This window comes from Podarcis bocagei (assembly GCF_964188305.1).
Source record: "Podarcis bocagei genome assembly, chromosome: 17".
Taxonomy (NCBI): Eukaryota; Metazoa; Chordata; class Lepidosauria; order Squamata; family Lacertidae; genus Podarcis; species Podarcis bocagei.
The window spans coordinates 702,659-718,694 of record NC_138143.1 but is presented as its reverse complement, the minus strand read 5'-3'; the positions used below and the strand labels follow the sequence as shown (position 1 = coordinate 718,694).

At 47.8% G+C, this 16,036-nt stretch overlaps 1 protein-coding gene and 1 long non-coding RNA gene across 15 annotated transcripts in view; one reads left to right on the top strand and one right to left on the bottom strand.

Annotated features, from left to right (window-relative positions):
• Positions 1-16,036, top strand: part of LOC308577293 (methyl-CpG-binding domain protein 1-like) — a 178,683-nt gene that overhangs the window by 32,410 nt on the left and 130,237 nt on the right. For 13 of the 14 annotated variants that reach the window (XR_014003572.1, XR_014003573.1, XM_081177353.1 and 10 more), the window contains one exon: positions 14,551-14,636. Coding sequence is in view for 12 of the 14 variants with exons in the window: in XM_081177353.1 (XP_081033479.1) it covers positions 14,551-14,636 (86 nt within the window). In the remaining 2 variants the exon portion in view is untranslated. Of the gene's footprint in view, positions 1-13,936; positions 14,030-14,550; positions 14,637-16,036 lie in introns of all 14 variants that reach the window. The other variant, XM_081177354.1, reaches the window with a different exon arrangement.
• Positions 1-16,036, bottom strand: part of LOC308577359 — a 207,657-nt gene that overhangs the window by 82,889 nt on the left and 108,732 nt on the right. The gene's annotated exons all lie outside the window — the stretch shown is intronic.

Here is a 16,036-nt window from a genome sequence, read left to right as displayed (position 1 = left end):
GGACTTCCCGAAGCACTTTTGAAGTCCGGCGGTGGTCCAAGGGATTCCCTCACCGCCGCCCGCCTTTAGAAGCGCTCGGGGGAACACCTGCCCCAGCCGCCCCACTTCGGAACGCTGTTCCGAAGTGGGGCGGGGGGCGGGGACACCTGCCGCCGCCGCCCCACTTCGGAAAGCTGTTCCGAAGTGGGGCGGGGGGGCGGGGACACCTGCCGCCGCCGCCCCACTTCGGAACAGCTTTCCGAAGTGGGGCGGGGGGGCGGGGACACCTGTCCCATCCGCCCCACTTCGGAAAGCTGTTCCGAAGTGGGGCGGGGGGGCGGGGACACCTTCTGAAGGCGGGCAGGGGGCGAAAGTCTTTGTCCCCCCTGCCTGCCTTCCCAGGGGCTTTTAAATCGCCCCGGACAGCGGAGAAGTCCTCCGCTGTCCGGGGCGATTTTAAAATGCCGCCCGCCAGCATTTTAAGATAGCCCCGCACAGCGGAGAAGTCCTCCGCTGTCCCAGGGTTTTTAAAAATGCTGGGGGTGGGAAGAAAAGCCCTTGTCCCCCCCCCCCAGCCTTCAGAAGAGGTCCGGGGACAGACTGTCCCCGGACCTGGTCTGAAGGCGGTTTCCCTAGGAACGCATTAATTGATTTTCAATGCATTCCTATGGGAAACCGTGCATCGCAAGACGAAAAAACCGCAAGACGAAGAGACTTGCGGAACGAATTAATTTCGTCTTGCGAGGCACCACTGTAGTTTCTCTGCCAACGCTGTCCAGTAAATTGTTGCAGCAAAGTCCCAAAACTTTGTATCAGTTAAACTTTGTAACAAATAACAGGTAACAAGTAGCCAGTTTCTAAAAGCAGTTTCTAAAAGCAGTTAGAATCATAGAATCATAGAATCATAGAGTTGGAAGAGACCACAAGGGCCATCGAGTCCAACCCCCTGCCAAGCAGGAAACACCATCAGAGCACTCCTGACATATGGTTGTCAAGCCTCTGCTTAAAGACCTCCAAAGTAGGAGACTCCACCACACTCCTTGGCAGCAAATTCCACTGTCGAACAGCTCTTACTGTCAGGAAGTTCTTCCTAATGTTTAGGTGGAATCTTCTTTCTTGTAGTTTGGATCCATTGCTCCGTGTCCGCTTCTCTGGAGCAGCAGAAAACAACCTTTCTCCCTCCTCTATGTGACATCCTTTTATATATTTGAACATGGCTATCATATCACCCCTGAACCTCCTCTTCTCCAGGCTAAACATGCCCAGCTCCCTTAGCCCTTCCTCATAAGGCATCGTTTCCAGGCCTTTGACCATTTTGGTTGCCCTCCTCTGGACACGTTCCAGTTTGTCAGTGTCCTTCTTGAATTGTGGTGCCCAGAACTGGACACAGTACTCCAGGTGTGGTCTGACCAGAGCAGAATACAGTGGCACTATTACTTCCCTTGATCTAGATGCTATACTCCTATTGATGCAGCCCAGAATTGCATTGGCTTTTTTAGCTGCCGCGTCACACTGTTGGCTCATGTCAAGTTTGTGGTCAACCAAGACTCCTAGATCCTTTTCACATGTACTGCTCTCAAGCCAGGTGTCACCCATCTTGTATTTGTGCCTCTCATTTTTTTTGCCCAAGTGTAATACTTTACATTTCTCCTTGTTAAAATTCATCTTGTTTGTTTTTGCCCAGTTCTCTAATCTGTCAAGGTCGTTTTGAAGTGTGATCCTGTCCTCTGGGGTGTTAGCCACCCCTCCCAGTTTGGTGTCATCTGCAAATTTGATCAGGATGCCCTTGAGTCCATCATTCAAGTCGTTGATAAAGATGTTGAATAAGACCGGGCCCAAGACAGAACCCTGTGGCACCCCACTAGTCACTCTTCTCCAGGATGAAGAGGAACCATTGATGAGCACCCTTTGGGTTCGGTCAGTCAGCCAGTTACAAATCCACTGAGTGGTAGCATAGTCAAGACCGCATTTTACCAGCTTCTTTACAAGAATATCATGGGGCACCTTGTCAAATGCCTTGCTGAAATCAAGGTAGGCTACATCCACTGCGTTCCCTTCATCTACCAGGCTTGTAATTCTGTCAAAAAACGAGATCAGGTTAGTCTGACATGACTTATTTTTCAGAAATCCATGCTGACTATTGGTGATCACAGCATTCCTTTCTAGGTGCTCACAGACTGTTTGCTTAATGATCTGCTCCAGAATCTTCCCTGCTATTGATGTCAGACTGACTGGGCGGTAATTATTTGGGTCCTCTCTTTTCCCCTTTTTGAAAATAGGGACAACATTTGCCCTCCTCCAGTCTGCCGGGACTTCGCCTGTTCTCCAGGAATTCTCAAAGATGACTGCCAGTGGTTCTGAGATCACATCTGCCAGTTCTTTTAAAACTCTTGGATGCAGTTCATCTGGCCCTGGAGATTTGAATACATCTAAACTAGCCAAATATTCTTTTACTATCTCCTTAGTTATTCTGGGCTGTGTTTCCTTTGCTGAATCATTTGCTCCAAATTCTTCAGGTCGGGCATTGTTTTCTTTATCGGAGAAGACTGAGGCAAAGAAGGCATTGAGGAGTTCAGCCCTTTCTGTGTCCCCTGTTTGCATTTCACCATCTTCTCCTCTGAGTGACCCCACTTTTTCTTTGTTCTTCCTTTTGCTACGAACATACCCATAAAAGCCTTTTTTGTTGCTTTTAACCTCTCTAGCAAGCCTGAGTTCAATTCTGTGCTTTAGCTTTTCTGACTTTGTGTCTACACGTGCTGGCTATTTGTTTGAATTCCTCTTTGGTGGTTTCCCCCCTTTTCCATTTTTTGTACACATCCTTTTTTAATCTTAATTCAGTTAAAAGTTCTTTAGATAGCCACCCTGGCTTCTTTAGGCACTTTCCATGTTTCCGTCTCAATGGTATTGCCTGACGTTGTGCTTTTACTATCTCCCTCTTAACAAACTCCCAGCCATCATGAACTCCCTTTCCTTTTAGTATTGCTGTCCATGGGATCTCACCCAGCACTTCCCTAAGTTTTATGAAGTCGGCTTTCTTAAAGTCAAGAAATTGAGTCCTAGTATGCTTGGCTGCTCCTTTCCGCTGTATAGTAAACTTCAGAAGAGCATGATCACTTGCGCCTAATGATCCTTCCACATCTACCCCACTAACCAAGTCATCAACATTGGTTAGGACCAGACCTAAAACGGCTGTTCCTCTTGTTGCTTCTCCCACTTTCTGGACAATGAAGTTGTCTGCAAGGTCAGTGAGGAATCTGTTTGACCTTATGCTCTTGGCTGAGTTTGACGTCCAACAAATATCTGGGTAATTGAAGTCCCCCATTACTACTATCTCCCTTCCTTTTGCATGCTTGGCCATCTGTTCCAGGAAGGCATCATCTATGTCCTCCGTTTGGCTTGGGGATCTATAGTAAACTCCCACAATGAGGTCTCTGTTATTCTTCTCTCCCTTAATTTTGACCCAAATGCTCTCACTTTGGCTTTGAGGTTCTAAATCTTGGATCTCTTCACAGGTATACACATCCCTGACATATAACGCCACTCCTCCTCCTTTCTTGTCTGGTCTGTTTCTCTGAAATAGATTGTATCCCCCCATTATTACATTCCAATCGTGGGACTTATCCCACCAGGTTTCAGTGATGCCTATTATGTCATATTTAGTTTGCTGTACCAAGAGCTCAAGCTCATCTTGTTTATTTCCCATGCTTTGCGCATTAGTGTACAGACATTGAAGTCCATTAATCATTCCCCTGTGTCTCTTATTTAAGGATTTATTCCTCCCACCACTAGGTCCGCGTGCTGTTTGCTCCATTTGGTCTATGACATTTGGATGATCATCTTCATTAATTGATAGACTCCTACCTTCAGGAGCACTGTCTCCCTCCCCCACATTAGTCAGTTTAAAGCCCTCCTGATGAGGTTTCTGAGATTTTTGGCAAAAACATTTCTCCCAACCGTTGTGAGGTGCAGCCCATCACTTGCCAGAAGTCCATCTTCAAGAAACTGCAGTCCGTGATCTAAGAATCCAAACCGTTCCTGTTTACACCATTTGCGAAGCCAGCTGTTCACTTCCACTATTTTCCCCTCTCTCCCTGGGCCACGTCGTTCAACTGGGAGGACAGATGAGATGACAATTTGTGCATTTAGTTGCTTCAATTTCCTGCCAAGAGCCTCGTAGTCTCTTTTGATCTTCTGGAGGTTATTGCTTGCAGTGTCATTGGTTCCCACATGAACCAAGAGGAAGGGGTATTTGTCAGTGGGTTTTATGATTCCTTGCAGTCGTTCAGTTACATCTTGGATCTTAGCCCCGGGGAGACAGCACACTTCCCGAGACATCTTGTCAGGCCCACAGATCACTGCTTCTGTTCCCCTCAGTAGGGAATCCCCTATCACCACTACACGCCTCCTCTTGGGTTTGGTCGGGGTTCTTCCGTGAGCTGTCCGTTCCAAGGTCGCCTGCACATTCCCTGAGGACTGACTTTGCTGCTCGTCTTCATATACCTGATTGACTGTAATGAGGGAGTGATCCTCAAATGGAGTCTGCTCTTCATCTTCCATGCTAGGGGAGAGGACCTCAAAGCGATTGTGTATTTCTAAACAATCAGAGTGAACCCTGGGCCTCCTACTTCTTTGAGTCACGTTTCTCCATATATCTGGCTCCTGTGTTGGTGAACTATCCTCCTTCTCAGGGGAGTCCCCTGTCTCCTCCTTGGTGGGGACGGTGTGCTCTGTTGCTTCCAAGAGGAGCTCCAGCTCTCTAATTCTTTGGAGCGTAGCTACACGTTCCTCCAGTTGCTGGACTTTGTCTTTTAAAAGGGCAATCAACATGCAATTGCTGCACGTAAAGCTGCCTGCAACCTTTGGCAAGATGGCAAACATTGCGCAGGAATCGCAGGCGACTGCAGCTGTTCCCTCCCCTTCCATCTTGAGATCGTGTCGTTGGGGGTGGCTACAGAGGTCCTCCATCATAAAAAGCTTGAAGACAGGACAAATAACTTCCCCCAGAAAAAAAAACCTAGGTCTCCCCCAACAAACGTTTGAGACTAGCTCCCCTAAATCTAAAAGATGGGTATAACTGCGCGCGCCGCTAGGCGCGCGCCGCTGCCCTGCAAACTCTGATAAGCTCCTCCCACAGCTAATCCCCTGCCTCAACAGAAACCCTGCCCCCTCTGACCTTTACACAGGGAAAACAGCTAATCAGCCACAAAGAAACACACACACACAAGAAAACCCTTTTTGCTCCTTTTTGTTCACTGTCTTGGTACCTTATTTTGGCAGCCCATCTCAGGGGGTTAAGGCAGCGGAACTTTCTTCTTTCAATAAATCATGCAGGTTGTTAAAGTCACTTTTTCTCCCCTCTGCCCCTGCTTGCTAGAAGGGAGACTCGTGTCTAATGCCAGGGTTAAACAGTCATGCAGTTAATCTCATTCAGATGCAGCTTTATGGAGCTCGGAGGGAGGACCGCCATTAAACGCTGGCGCCGACCGCCATTAAACGCTGGCGCCGATCTTTATCTTTCATTAACTTGTTTCATCGACCTCCTCACACCTCCCATTTTTGTGTTCTAGTTATTAATTATTTCAGTAAATCCTTTCCATCTTTCACTGTTTTCTGTCATTTAATTGTCTTAGTTTATTTTAACCTTATCTTACCATTAAAACCCTAAAACCTATTTATACTTAACTCCCTATAACATTTCTACTAAAGCCGTATAATTTCATTCCAACAATTTTTCTAAAACTCATTAATTTTACAATATTTCTCTAAATAAATTTTTAAAAACTTTTTCCCAATCTTCTTCCACCGTCTCTTCTCCCTGGTCTCGGATTCTGTCAGTCCTTTCTATCAATTCCATATGGTCCATCAACCTGGTGATCTTCTATCCCAGGCTCTTAACTCTTTTCCATGTCCCTTCTGCAGATCTTCTTCATATTTATACATGTGCTTTACTTTGTCTTCTGCTGATCTTGTTCTTAATTTCCTTCCTTTGGCACTGAGGAGTAGATCTCGGGGAAACTTCAACCTAACAAAGTCTTTATTCCTTCTCGACAGGTCAGCCCATTCTCCATAGTCAGAACTAAAGTCCAAAAGATATTTCAGAGCGTGTTTCAAAGTCCCTCCAAAGCTAAAGGCCCCCACATCTCCAATCTCCCCCTGACCCAAATCCAGGTCCCAAACCTGCATAAGGGGATCTATCCAACTTTCCTTCTCCAATCCAAGCGGGACTCCATCCCTCCAAATCTGGCTTTCTCTGGATTCAATTGTAAAGGGCAACAGCTTATGTTCATCAAATTGCCTCTGAAAGGCCGGGGCTCTCTCCACTTGAATTACTTGAGGTTCAACAACAACTTTCTCCTTCGTCTTCTCCACAGCTTGCCATGTCAAAACAGATTCCTGAATCAAATCCTGAGTTGTTTCTGTATAGGTATTCACTTTTTGTCCCAAATCAGTCATTTTTTGTCCCATATTATCAATTTTAATAATCCTCACATCCGTCTTATGAAGCTGTTCCAATAAAGCACTTGTCTTGCAAAATGCAATCACTAAGGCTTCTTCTGTCAACATTCTTGTCCAAGGTCAATCTCTGTTTCTCACGGTCTTTAATCTCTACAGCTGGAAAATTCCCCAGCTCCACTCCTGCAACAGTTTCAAAAACTCCCTCTAGGGGAAACAATTTCTATTTGTATCCGTCCTTTTAAACACAGATCCAGCAACAAAGTTAGTTCGGTTTTCAGTTACATTTGCTCCTTTTCAAGTGCAAAAGGAAACAATGGAAACAATATATTTCTCTTATTTAGTTGTCTGTCGACATACGTTATTCACAGTCAATGAACTTTTCCAAAAAGTCGATCTTACTGGCAGCCCGTTCCCAGGTTCAAAACGGTGGTAATTTATCTTCCTTCACTCTCTCTCCTGCAGGCTTAAGCAGTCTAAAATTTCCCCCCTCTTCTCCTGCTTCCAAGGGGGGTTTAGTAGTTTTAACCGATGGAGATTTAATCCTTTACAAAAGGCTTTCCAGACTTTAGTTTGCAACGTCTTTGCTTCAATCTATTTACAAAAGGGGAAGGCGGACTTCCTGTTTGAAACCTTCCCGTTTCGATGCCAAATTATAGTGTTTATAGATCCAGTTTTCCGTTCTACTCACGGGTAGTTGTTTAAAATCCAATTGTCCACAGGAAAAAGTCAGCACTCTCCGGCAACAGCAATGCGGCTTCACTCTGTGAAAGAAGCAGTCGATTCGAAGCACCGCGCCACTCACCCCACGTCGCTCTGGAACCCCGAAAACGGGTTTCCCCGCGAGTAGGGGAGGCGCAAAAGGTGCCAGCCGAATCCCACGTCCACAGGCTTCTCCCGCCTGTGGTTTTTAGTGGGTCTCTGCCTCGCCGTAGCTGTCCAGACCCTGATTTCCACGGAGCGGATTCCTCCCGATCAGAGGAAATCCGCCATTGCCGGAGGCGCTAACCCGGAAGTCCATTTGCTCCCCATTCTCTCTCATCAGGAGTGTTCAGCAACACTTGAGTTGAAGGAGCTGCTATTTATTCATTGCATTTATGAATTGCTCTTCCTCCAGAAGGAGCCCAGGGTGATGTTCAATAAGATAAAACAAGATACACCATTGAATAAAACACATACAAATAACGGCAAGCATTGTGGGTGTGCCAAAATCACAGTAGGGGTAAAGCTTTATTAGGACCAATAAAATGTCACAAAATGGAGAGCAAGTGCTTGCAGTTTCCAGAACTTTTCTTAAACTCCATACAGCAAAACTGGTATGGAGTGTGTGTCCTATAGGAAGAGAGAAAGCTTGGATGTTATATTGAAGCCCCAAAGTCTGGAATTTTTATTTGCATCTTAAGATAGCAGGCAGGTAGTGCTAAGCAGACTTAATTATAATGTTATGGTCCTAGCAGCGACTACAGTAATTTTAAGATAATCAAAGGCTGCTGGGATGAAACTATAGCTGTTCCCTCATTTTTTGAGAATAATATAAAAACTATTTTGTTTTTTATACGTATTGGAAGCTGCCCAGAGTGGGTATAAATAATAAAATGATCATCATCATTCATTGTGCTGGTTGCCAGTAACTAAACTCAGAGATGTAGACAGAACCCCACAGGTGCAGGGAATGTTGTATTGCCAAGTAAAATTCCTGAAGTGTTTTGAATGTGACAGTGTTTGAGGATGATGAGGAGTTAAAATATGGAAATAATGGGTGGAATTCACCAAAGGAGTACTGTCAGTGGAAGCTACAAGGATATGGACAGGCCTCTTGGACTTGTGAAACCAACCACCTGTCTCCTTGATCCTTGCCCATCCTGGCTTATAAAAACTAGCCGAGAAGGGCTGGGTGATGGGCTTCGCAGGGTGGTGACTGCTTCTCTCTGTGAGGGAGCCTTCCCAGACCCGCTGAAAGAGGCGGTTATCAAACTTCTTAAAAAACCATCACCCAGTCTCAAATCTTCCATTCTTGGGCAAGGTGACTGAGTGAATAACCATTGAACAACTCCAGGCATGCCTGGAAGAAGCGGACCATTTGGATCCCTTCCAGTGAAGATTCAGGCCTCACCATGGGACTGAAACTGCCTTGGTCACACTGGTCGATGATCTCCGGAGGCGGGCTAGGGACAAAGGTGAGAGCTGTTTCCTAGTTCTGCTGGATCTATCAGCGGCTTTTGATACCATTGATCATAACATCCTTCTGGACCGTCTAGAGGGGCTGGGAGCTGGGGGCACTGTTATACAGTGGTTCTGCTCCTAACTTCTGGGCTGCGTTCAGAAAGTGGTGTTAAGGGATGAGTGTTCAGACCCCTGGGCTCTCACTTGTGGGGTTCCTCAGGGTTCTGTCCTCTCCCCCATGCTTTTCAACATCTACATGCTGCCGCTGGGAGAGATCATCAGGAGGGCTTGGGCTGGGTGTTCATCAGTATGCGGATGATACCCAGCTCTACCTTTCTTTCAAATCAGAACCAGTGAAGGCGGTGAAGGTCCTGTGTGAGTGTCTGAAGGCGGTTTGAGGATGGATGGCAGCTATTAGATTGAGGTTGAATCCTGACAAGACAGAAGTACTGTTCTTGGGGGACAGGGGGTGGGCTGGTGTGGGGGACTTCCTGTCAGGATTCCAGCTGGGGTCTCAGGTAAACTGGCCTCTCTCCAGGCATTCGGCTGGGATCCTTGTTGACCTTCCGTCTGCGTCTCCCGGCAGGCAAGGTCGTAAATCGGTGATCCTCAAACGTGAGGAGAACACACCCTCCTCCTTCTCTCCCTCCCTGTACTCCCCAGGGAGGGGAAGAAAGACAGACAGGAGTCCTTTTTACATGTCTTTTATTCCTGTCGTTCAGCAGTACAGAGAAACGTGTCTGTACCCTCCAGACTCCGGCAGTAGAGTCACTACCCCTCCCCTGTACTTCCAGCACAGGTCAGATGACACTCTGAGCTAACATCCGGTGCTCAGTACAGAGAATGGACTGCCCCTTTTTCCCACCAGTACAGTTCCAGACCACAACATCCTGTTTTGCTTTCCAGCCACCTGCAGCTGGCTTTTGCATTGCTGCTTTTTCCTGACAACCTCCCCCAAAAGCATCAATGGGCAAAACATGATCCAGAGAAGAGAACAAACAGTTGTTATACATATAACAGTCCTCTGTTGTTTCAGTTCCACCCTTGGAACTGCCCACCACTGGTTCCACCAGTGTACCTCTCTGGTTGTCTGGCTTCCAAGGAATGAGTGCTTCTGCATTACCTTGGCTAGCAGCCCTCTGTCGTGTCTTTGTCTCTGACTTAGACACTCCTTTAACCTGTTTTGAGTTGTTAACAATAGCAACACATGCAACAGCTAAGTTAGCAAACTCTTTCGAGTACCTCTTTGGTGGTACACCCTTTGTGACTCTCTTAGACCTGCGTACGAGTTGCTGATCCTCTCTGCTCACTGGTTCAACCTCTGGATTTTGTTGAGAACCAGTATCAATGGCTAACAGTGGTTCATCCTTCACTTGTGAAGGTCTATCCATTTTGTGAGATTTCCTCTCAATGACTGTTACAACTGAGCTCTCTGAGCTATCACTGTCGTCATCAGTACCACTGTAATCTGTGAAATCAGAAAAATCATCATCATCTGAATTGTCATCTGTGGGAAATGTGTGTACTACTACCCGCTCCTGTTCAGGAGCACTCTCCAGAAACTTTGTGAGAATCACCTGACCAGATTCAGACAAAATTACTCTGTAGAGACCCTTTTCATAACCCACAAAAATGCCTCTGGCATTCTTTACTCCACCTGGAGCTTCTGTTCTCACATGAGACCCGAAAACCTTAAAATAGGCAACAGAAGGTTTTCTGTGGAACAGCTTCTCAAAAGGAGAACTTCCCAACTCTTTTGAGACCTTTCTCACCCACACGTGAACATAGGACAATAACGACTCCGCCCAATATTCATGTGGCAAATGTGAACTCAGCAATTGCGCATGCATCCCCTTTTGCAATTCTTTGTTCACCCTCACACAGACCCCCCTGTTCCACGCTTCGGCTGAAACAGCAACTTTGTGGTCTATCCTTTTTCCATCCAGAAACTTCTGAAACTTCTGTAACAGAAAAACTTGTTTGTCATCTGTGAAGAGACAATCAATGTTAGCATCATGCATGTTCTTAACCTTGTCACAAAACTCCTGAAACCTTTCTAAGGTTTCTTGTGGTTTTTCTATCATAAAAACCCAAGAATAATTAGTAAAACAATCCACACACACAAGGTAAAATCTTGCACCGCCCCTAGATGGTTCTAGAGGACCAATCACATCAGCATACACCCGCTGAAATGCTCTGTCGACCTTCTTGGTCACCTTCCTGGCGTCCTTGGCCACACCTGCAAGAGAGATTACGTTAGAATCAGAAGAATTACATTTCATGTAATCACTTTGATCAAAAGTCAACAAATACAGTCCATCTTTCTCTTTGGCAGTAAGATACAGTTCTCCATCTTTGAAGATCTTGCAGCTCTTAGTATCATAGGACAGTTTCAGTCCTTTCTTTGCAATCTGCAACACACTCAGCAGATTGAATCGTAGTTCTGGAACCAGGTAAACATTGTTTATAGTCAAGTTCAGACTCTCAAGATACACAGTCCCAATTCCGGTCGCTTCCAACTCCTGACCGTTGGCCTGTTTCACAGCGAAGCTTTGCTTCTTTAACGTTGAAAACAGTTCTCTGTGCGGGCACATATGAACCGTGGCTCCAGTGTCGATTACAAACGAGTTCCCAACATCTGGCATTGTTCCTTTCGCCATCAAAGCCTTTGCAGGTTTCACCTGACACTTGGTACGGCTTTTGCCTGACGCCTCAGGCTTCGTAGAGCTGCTCTTTGCTCCTCTTGGCTGGCGTGGCTTCTTACAGTTTCGCTGTAGATGCCCAGTCTGTCCACAATTGTAACATCGGACAGTGCTCAATGCTACAGCATGCTCTTTTCCATCAGCAACATCGGTGGGGGAATTAGAACTCGGTTCCACTCTCCCCCTGTCTTTCACTTCCAGTGCAGCTTGAACAGTTCCTTCACTCCCCCATCTGGGGTCAAAGCTCTCCTCGGCTTTCGATGAGCTCTTAGGAACCTGGCCAGCATCATCTTGGCTCACCCTTTCTGGGGTAGTCATCTTTCCAGACCATGATGAATAACTGCCTCTGGTCAGGGGAGATGGACAAGGCAGGGCTCCCCCCTTTCTTGGCATCCATTTTGAAGCCAAGCCTTCAGCTCACACTCTCAAGTAAGCTCTAAAATCCAACAGTTGTTTTCTGCCTTCTCTGACAGGCAAACTGCAAGCTGTTTACGCTCTTGGCACCTGGCAGCTAAACGTTGGCTGCTATGGAAAGTCCCCTCCAAGAGCTCGTAAGTTTGTAGCCAAAACACTCCATGGTTTTGTTTTGCTTTTCCCAGCCTCACAGTCCAGCCCCTCTGCCAGTAACTTTCCACGAAAGCTTATCAACCACAATAATTTCTGGAATGCAGGCTGAGCTGCAGGCCTCTTCTCTCAGAGCTGTTGTTTTTCCCAAACGCAGCTCCCGTGAACCAGAGAATAAATCAATCTGCGTTCACACTTTTAGCCCGAAATGCAGCATACCTTGAGCTCCGTTGCTTGGAAAAACACCTCCTCTCGGTGTCCAGCCGTCTGTTCAGCTTCTGGCTGCACGCAGACGTTATCTTCTTTGAGCAGAGGATGGCAAACGATCCATCCACCTCTCATGCAGATTTCCATGGATCAGAACCACCGGAATTGCTACCAGATGTCAGGATTCCAGCTGGGGTCTCAGGTAAACTGGCCTCTCTCCAGGCATTTGGCTGGGATCCTTGTTGACCTTCCGTCTGCGTCTCCCGGCAGGCAAGGTCATAAATCGGCGATCCTCCTCAAACGTGAGGAGAACACACCCTCCTCCTTCTCTCCCTCCCTGTACTCCCCAGGGAGGGGAAGAAAGACAGACAGGAGTCCTTTTTACATGTCTTTTATTCCTGTCGTTCAGCAGTACAGAGAAACGTGTCTGTACCCTCCAGACTCCGGCAGTAGAGTCACTACCCCTCCTCTGTACTTCCAGCACAGGTCAGATGACACTCTGAGCTAACATCCGGTGCTCAGTACAGAGAATGGACTGCCCCTTTTTCCCACCAGTACAGTTCCAGACCACAACATCCTGTTTTGCTTTCCAGCCACCTGCAGCTGGCTTTTGCATTGCTGCTTTTTCCTGACACTTCCTGGTACTGAATGGGGTAACTGTGCCCCTGAAGGACCGGGTGTGCAGCCTGGGAGTCATTTTAGACTCACAGGTGTCCATGGAGGCGCAGGTCAATTCTGTGCCCAGGGCAGCTGTTTACCAGCTCTATCTGGTATGCAGGCTGAGACCCTACCTGCCCTTGGACAGTCTTGCAGGAGTGGTACATTCTATCGTTATCTCTTGCTTGGACTACTGCAATGTGCTCTATGTGGGGCTACCTTTGAAATTACAACTAATCCAGAATGCGGCAGCTAGAATGGTGACTGGGAGCGGCCGCCGAGACCACATAACACCAGTCCTGAAAGACCTACATTGGCTCCCAGTATGTTTCCGAGCACAATTCAAAGTGTTGGTGCTGACCTTTAAAGCCCTAAATGGCCTTGGACCAGTATACCTGAAGGAGCATCTCCACCCCTATCGTTCTGCCCTGATACCGAGGTCCAGTGCCAAGGGCCTTCTGGCGGTTCCCTCACTGCGAGAAGTGAAGTTACAGGGAACCAGGCAGAGGGCCTTCTCAGTAGTGGCATCCGCCCTGTGGAACACCCTCCCACCAGATGTCAAAGAGAACAACAACTACCAGACTTTTAGAAGACATCTGAAGGCAGCCCTGTTTAGGGAAGCTTTTAATGTTTGATGGGCTACTGTATTTTAATATTTTGTTGGAAGCCACCCAGAGTGGCTGGGGAAACCCAGCCAGATGGGCGGGGTATAAATAAATTATTATTATTATTATTATTATTATTATTATTATTATTATTATTATTATTATTATTCCATTTGCACAGTGCACCTCCCCCCCGCTCTTCCCCTGTGTGACCCTCCACACACCCTGAAATTGGCCCTGGTGTGTTGAGAGAACCCCCAGAATGGGGGGGGGGGAGGGGAGACTGATCATTCTGTCTGGCAAGCACAATTGACATAGGGCAACACTGAATTTGCAACACCCTTTCTACATTAGAGATCTGGTTCATTAAATACAAGAGCATTTTTTTTTTGTTTGGGGTGGACATGGGTTCTTCCATGCTTGACCTACTTCAGAACCTAGAATAGTGTACAACTAGCCTTAAAACTTTTATTTTCCCACTTGTCATTTTTTTGACATGTATCAGAAATTTTGCTTGACAGCACTACAAAAATTACCTGTACTTGATGTCTTCTTCCTTGTACACTGCTAAAAACTACTGCCCTTTCCTCCTTTTGGAATAATTAGGTTAGGCAAGGACTCGGAAGGCAGAAAGGCACGGAGAAGCTTGGATCAGAAGCCAAGTTACTACACGCCTCCCACTTCCACTTGCCTGACCAGGTAGCTGATTGTAACTATGATAGCACTTCCATAGGTATGCTCTGGAGCACACTGTGACCCTGCCTGGTAAGGGTTGTGTGAGAGCAGTTCAAAGCCTGAATGCCTCTTATTCCAAGTGCCAAGTGCTTGCTCAAGGCCCCGCATATGGAATCCCTTCTAAATGTGGGGCAATTGTAGCATCACTTCCTACCCAGTTTGTGTCAGCCACAGATGCCTGAGAAGCAGGCTGAGTTCTCCTTGCTTTGGAGGTCCAGGGTAGGCTTTGCTGTCTGAAGGCTGAAGGGCATTAGCAAGGAAGACCAGGGATGATGGCAAGAAAGCTATCGGAACAATCTTGGACACCATGTTGTTTCAGTCCTTAGTGCTATATTTAATGATATACATTTGTGCTGCAAGAATCATTTTTAGGGCCTCTTGGGCCTTTAGAGTGGGATATAAGCAAACACATAAGAAGCATATAGGGCTGGAGATGCTTTGTTGGGACTGTTGCTCCTAACTTTTCCTGTTTCTTCTTCTTCCAGATGCTGTGCCAGCTGTCAAGGACAGTTCCCAGGAGTGATGCTCCCCTCCCAGAGACGCTGTCGGTGGCTCTGCCCAGATTGCAGAGGTTTGTACTTAAAGAAAAGCAGGACACACAAACCCAAGTCCACAGAAGTAAAACACAAGTGCTCGAGGAGATCTCTGCTCTGTCTCCACAATTGAGAATAATTGAATTCTACTAGCTAAGGATGCCGGATGGCTGAATCATGACCCTGTAAACATATACATGGGTGTCAGAGCTGCTTGAAGATCCTAGCTCACAGAGGATCACGCTAGCCAGCGATCATTAAGTAAAAGTCTTTATTGAATTACAGTTTCCATTCTCACGCTGCTGCGCGCAAACTCTACGTCTAGTAGCTAGATCGGCGAAGCTCCGTCTGAGTCTCCGCCCCGTGAGCACCAACTTAATATCCTAGCCTTGCTCCACCTTTTCCGCCTGACTGTCCTCCTCTGGGTCCCTCTACCCCCCGGGGCCTCCTCCTTCCGGGATTCTTCTGACGCTGACCCGGACCCTCCTGCCTCCTTGCGCCGGGCTTTAGGACCTGGTTCCCTTTCGGGGCTGCTTACTGCGCCGCCTTCCTCTGCATTTGAACTTGGCGCGCGCGCCCAACCTTCCACCTTCCTCTTAACCGTTTCTTCGCTCCCCGATGGAGGTGTGGCCACTCCTGACTCATGCCCTCCCTCCTGTGGTGAGCTGCCAACGCTTCCCCCCTGGCTCCCTTCCTCTTCCCTGCTTCCTGGCGGTGACGCTGGTCCCGATTTCCAGCTGCTCCCCCCTGAGTCCCTTCTGGCTCTATCTTCCTGGGGTGCCCCCCTTGCCCTGGCCACTGGTGCTCCTTTCTGTGAATCCTCTGATTCACTGGAAAGACTAGGAGATCTCGGGTCGTCGTCATCACTCATCTTTTCTTCTGCCTCCTCCCCTTCGCTCTCTGTTTCCTCCCTTGCCCGTGCCTCTGCTCCTAAACCCCTGACATCCATCCCCCCCTCGAAGCCCCCCATTCCCCCCTCCCCTCCTTCCGGTGCTGGAGCTGGGGGCTGCTGTTGCAAAGGGACGAACGTCGGATATCGGTCGCTTCCCGTGGCGGGCCTCCATCTGAAGTCTTCCGGTTCTTCCTCCCTGCTCTCGTCGACGACGGTCACCTCCGCTTCCATCTCTGTGCCGCCGTGCTCGAAACCAGGGTCGTCCCCGAAAATGTCCATGTCCGTCTCTCCCTCACTTCCTCCTGGCGGCGTTGCTCGTCCTGAGCATTCCAGCCACTTTCTGCGGAACTGCTCCTCTGGCCTATCGTCCCACCAATACGAGGGTTCTGAGGCGGATCCCGAGGGTGACCCCTCCGGGGAACGGACGTCTCGTGTCGGTTCCTCGTCCGAGTCGAACCCCCGGAACGTGCTGGCCGAAAGCGTGGGCGTGAAAAGCCAGTCGTCGAAAAAGTCTGCTGGCATAGGTCTATGTGGGAAGAGGGCATG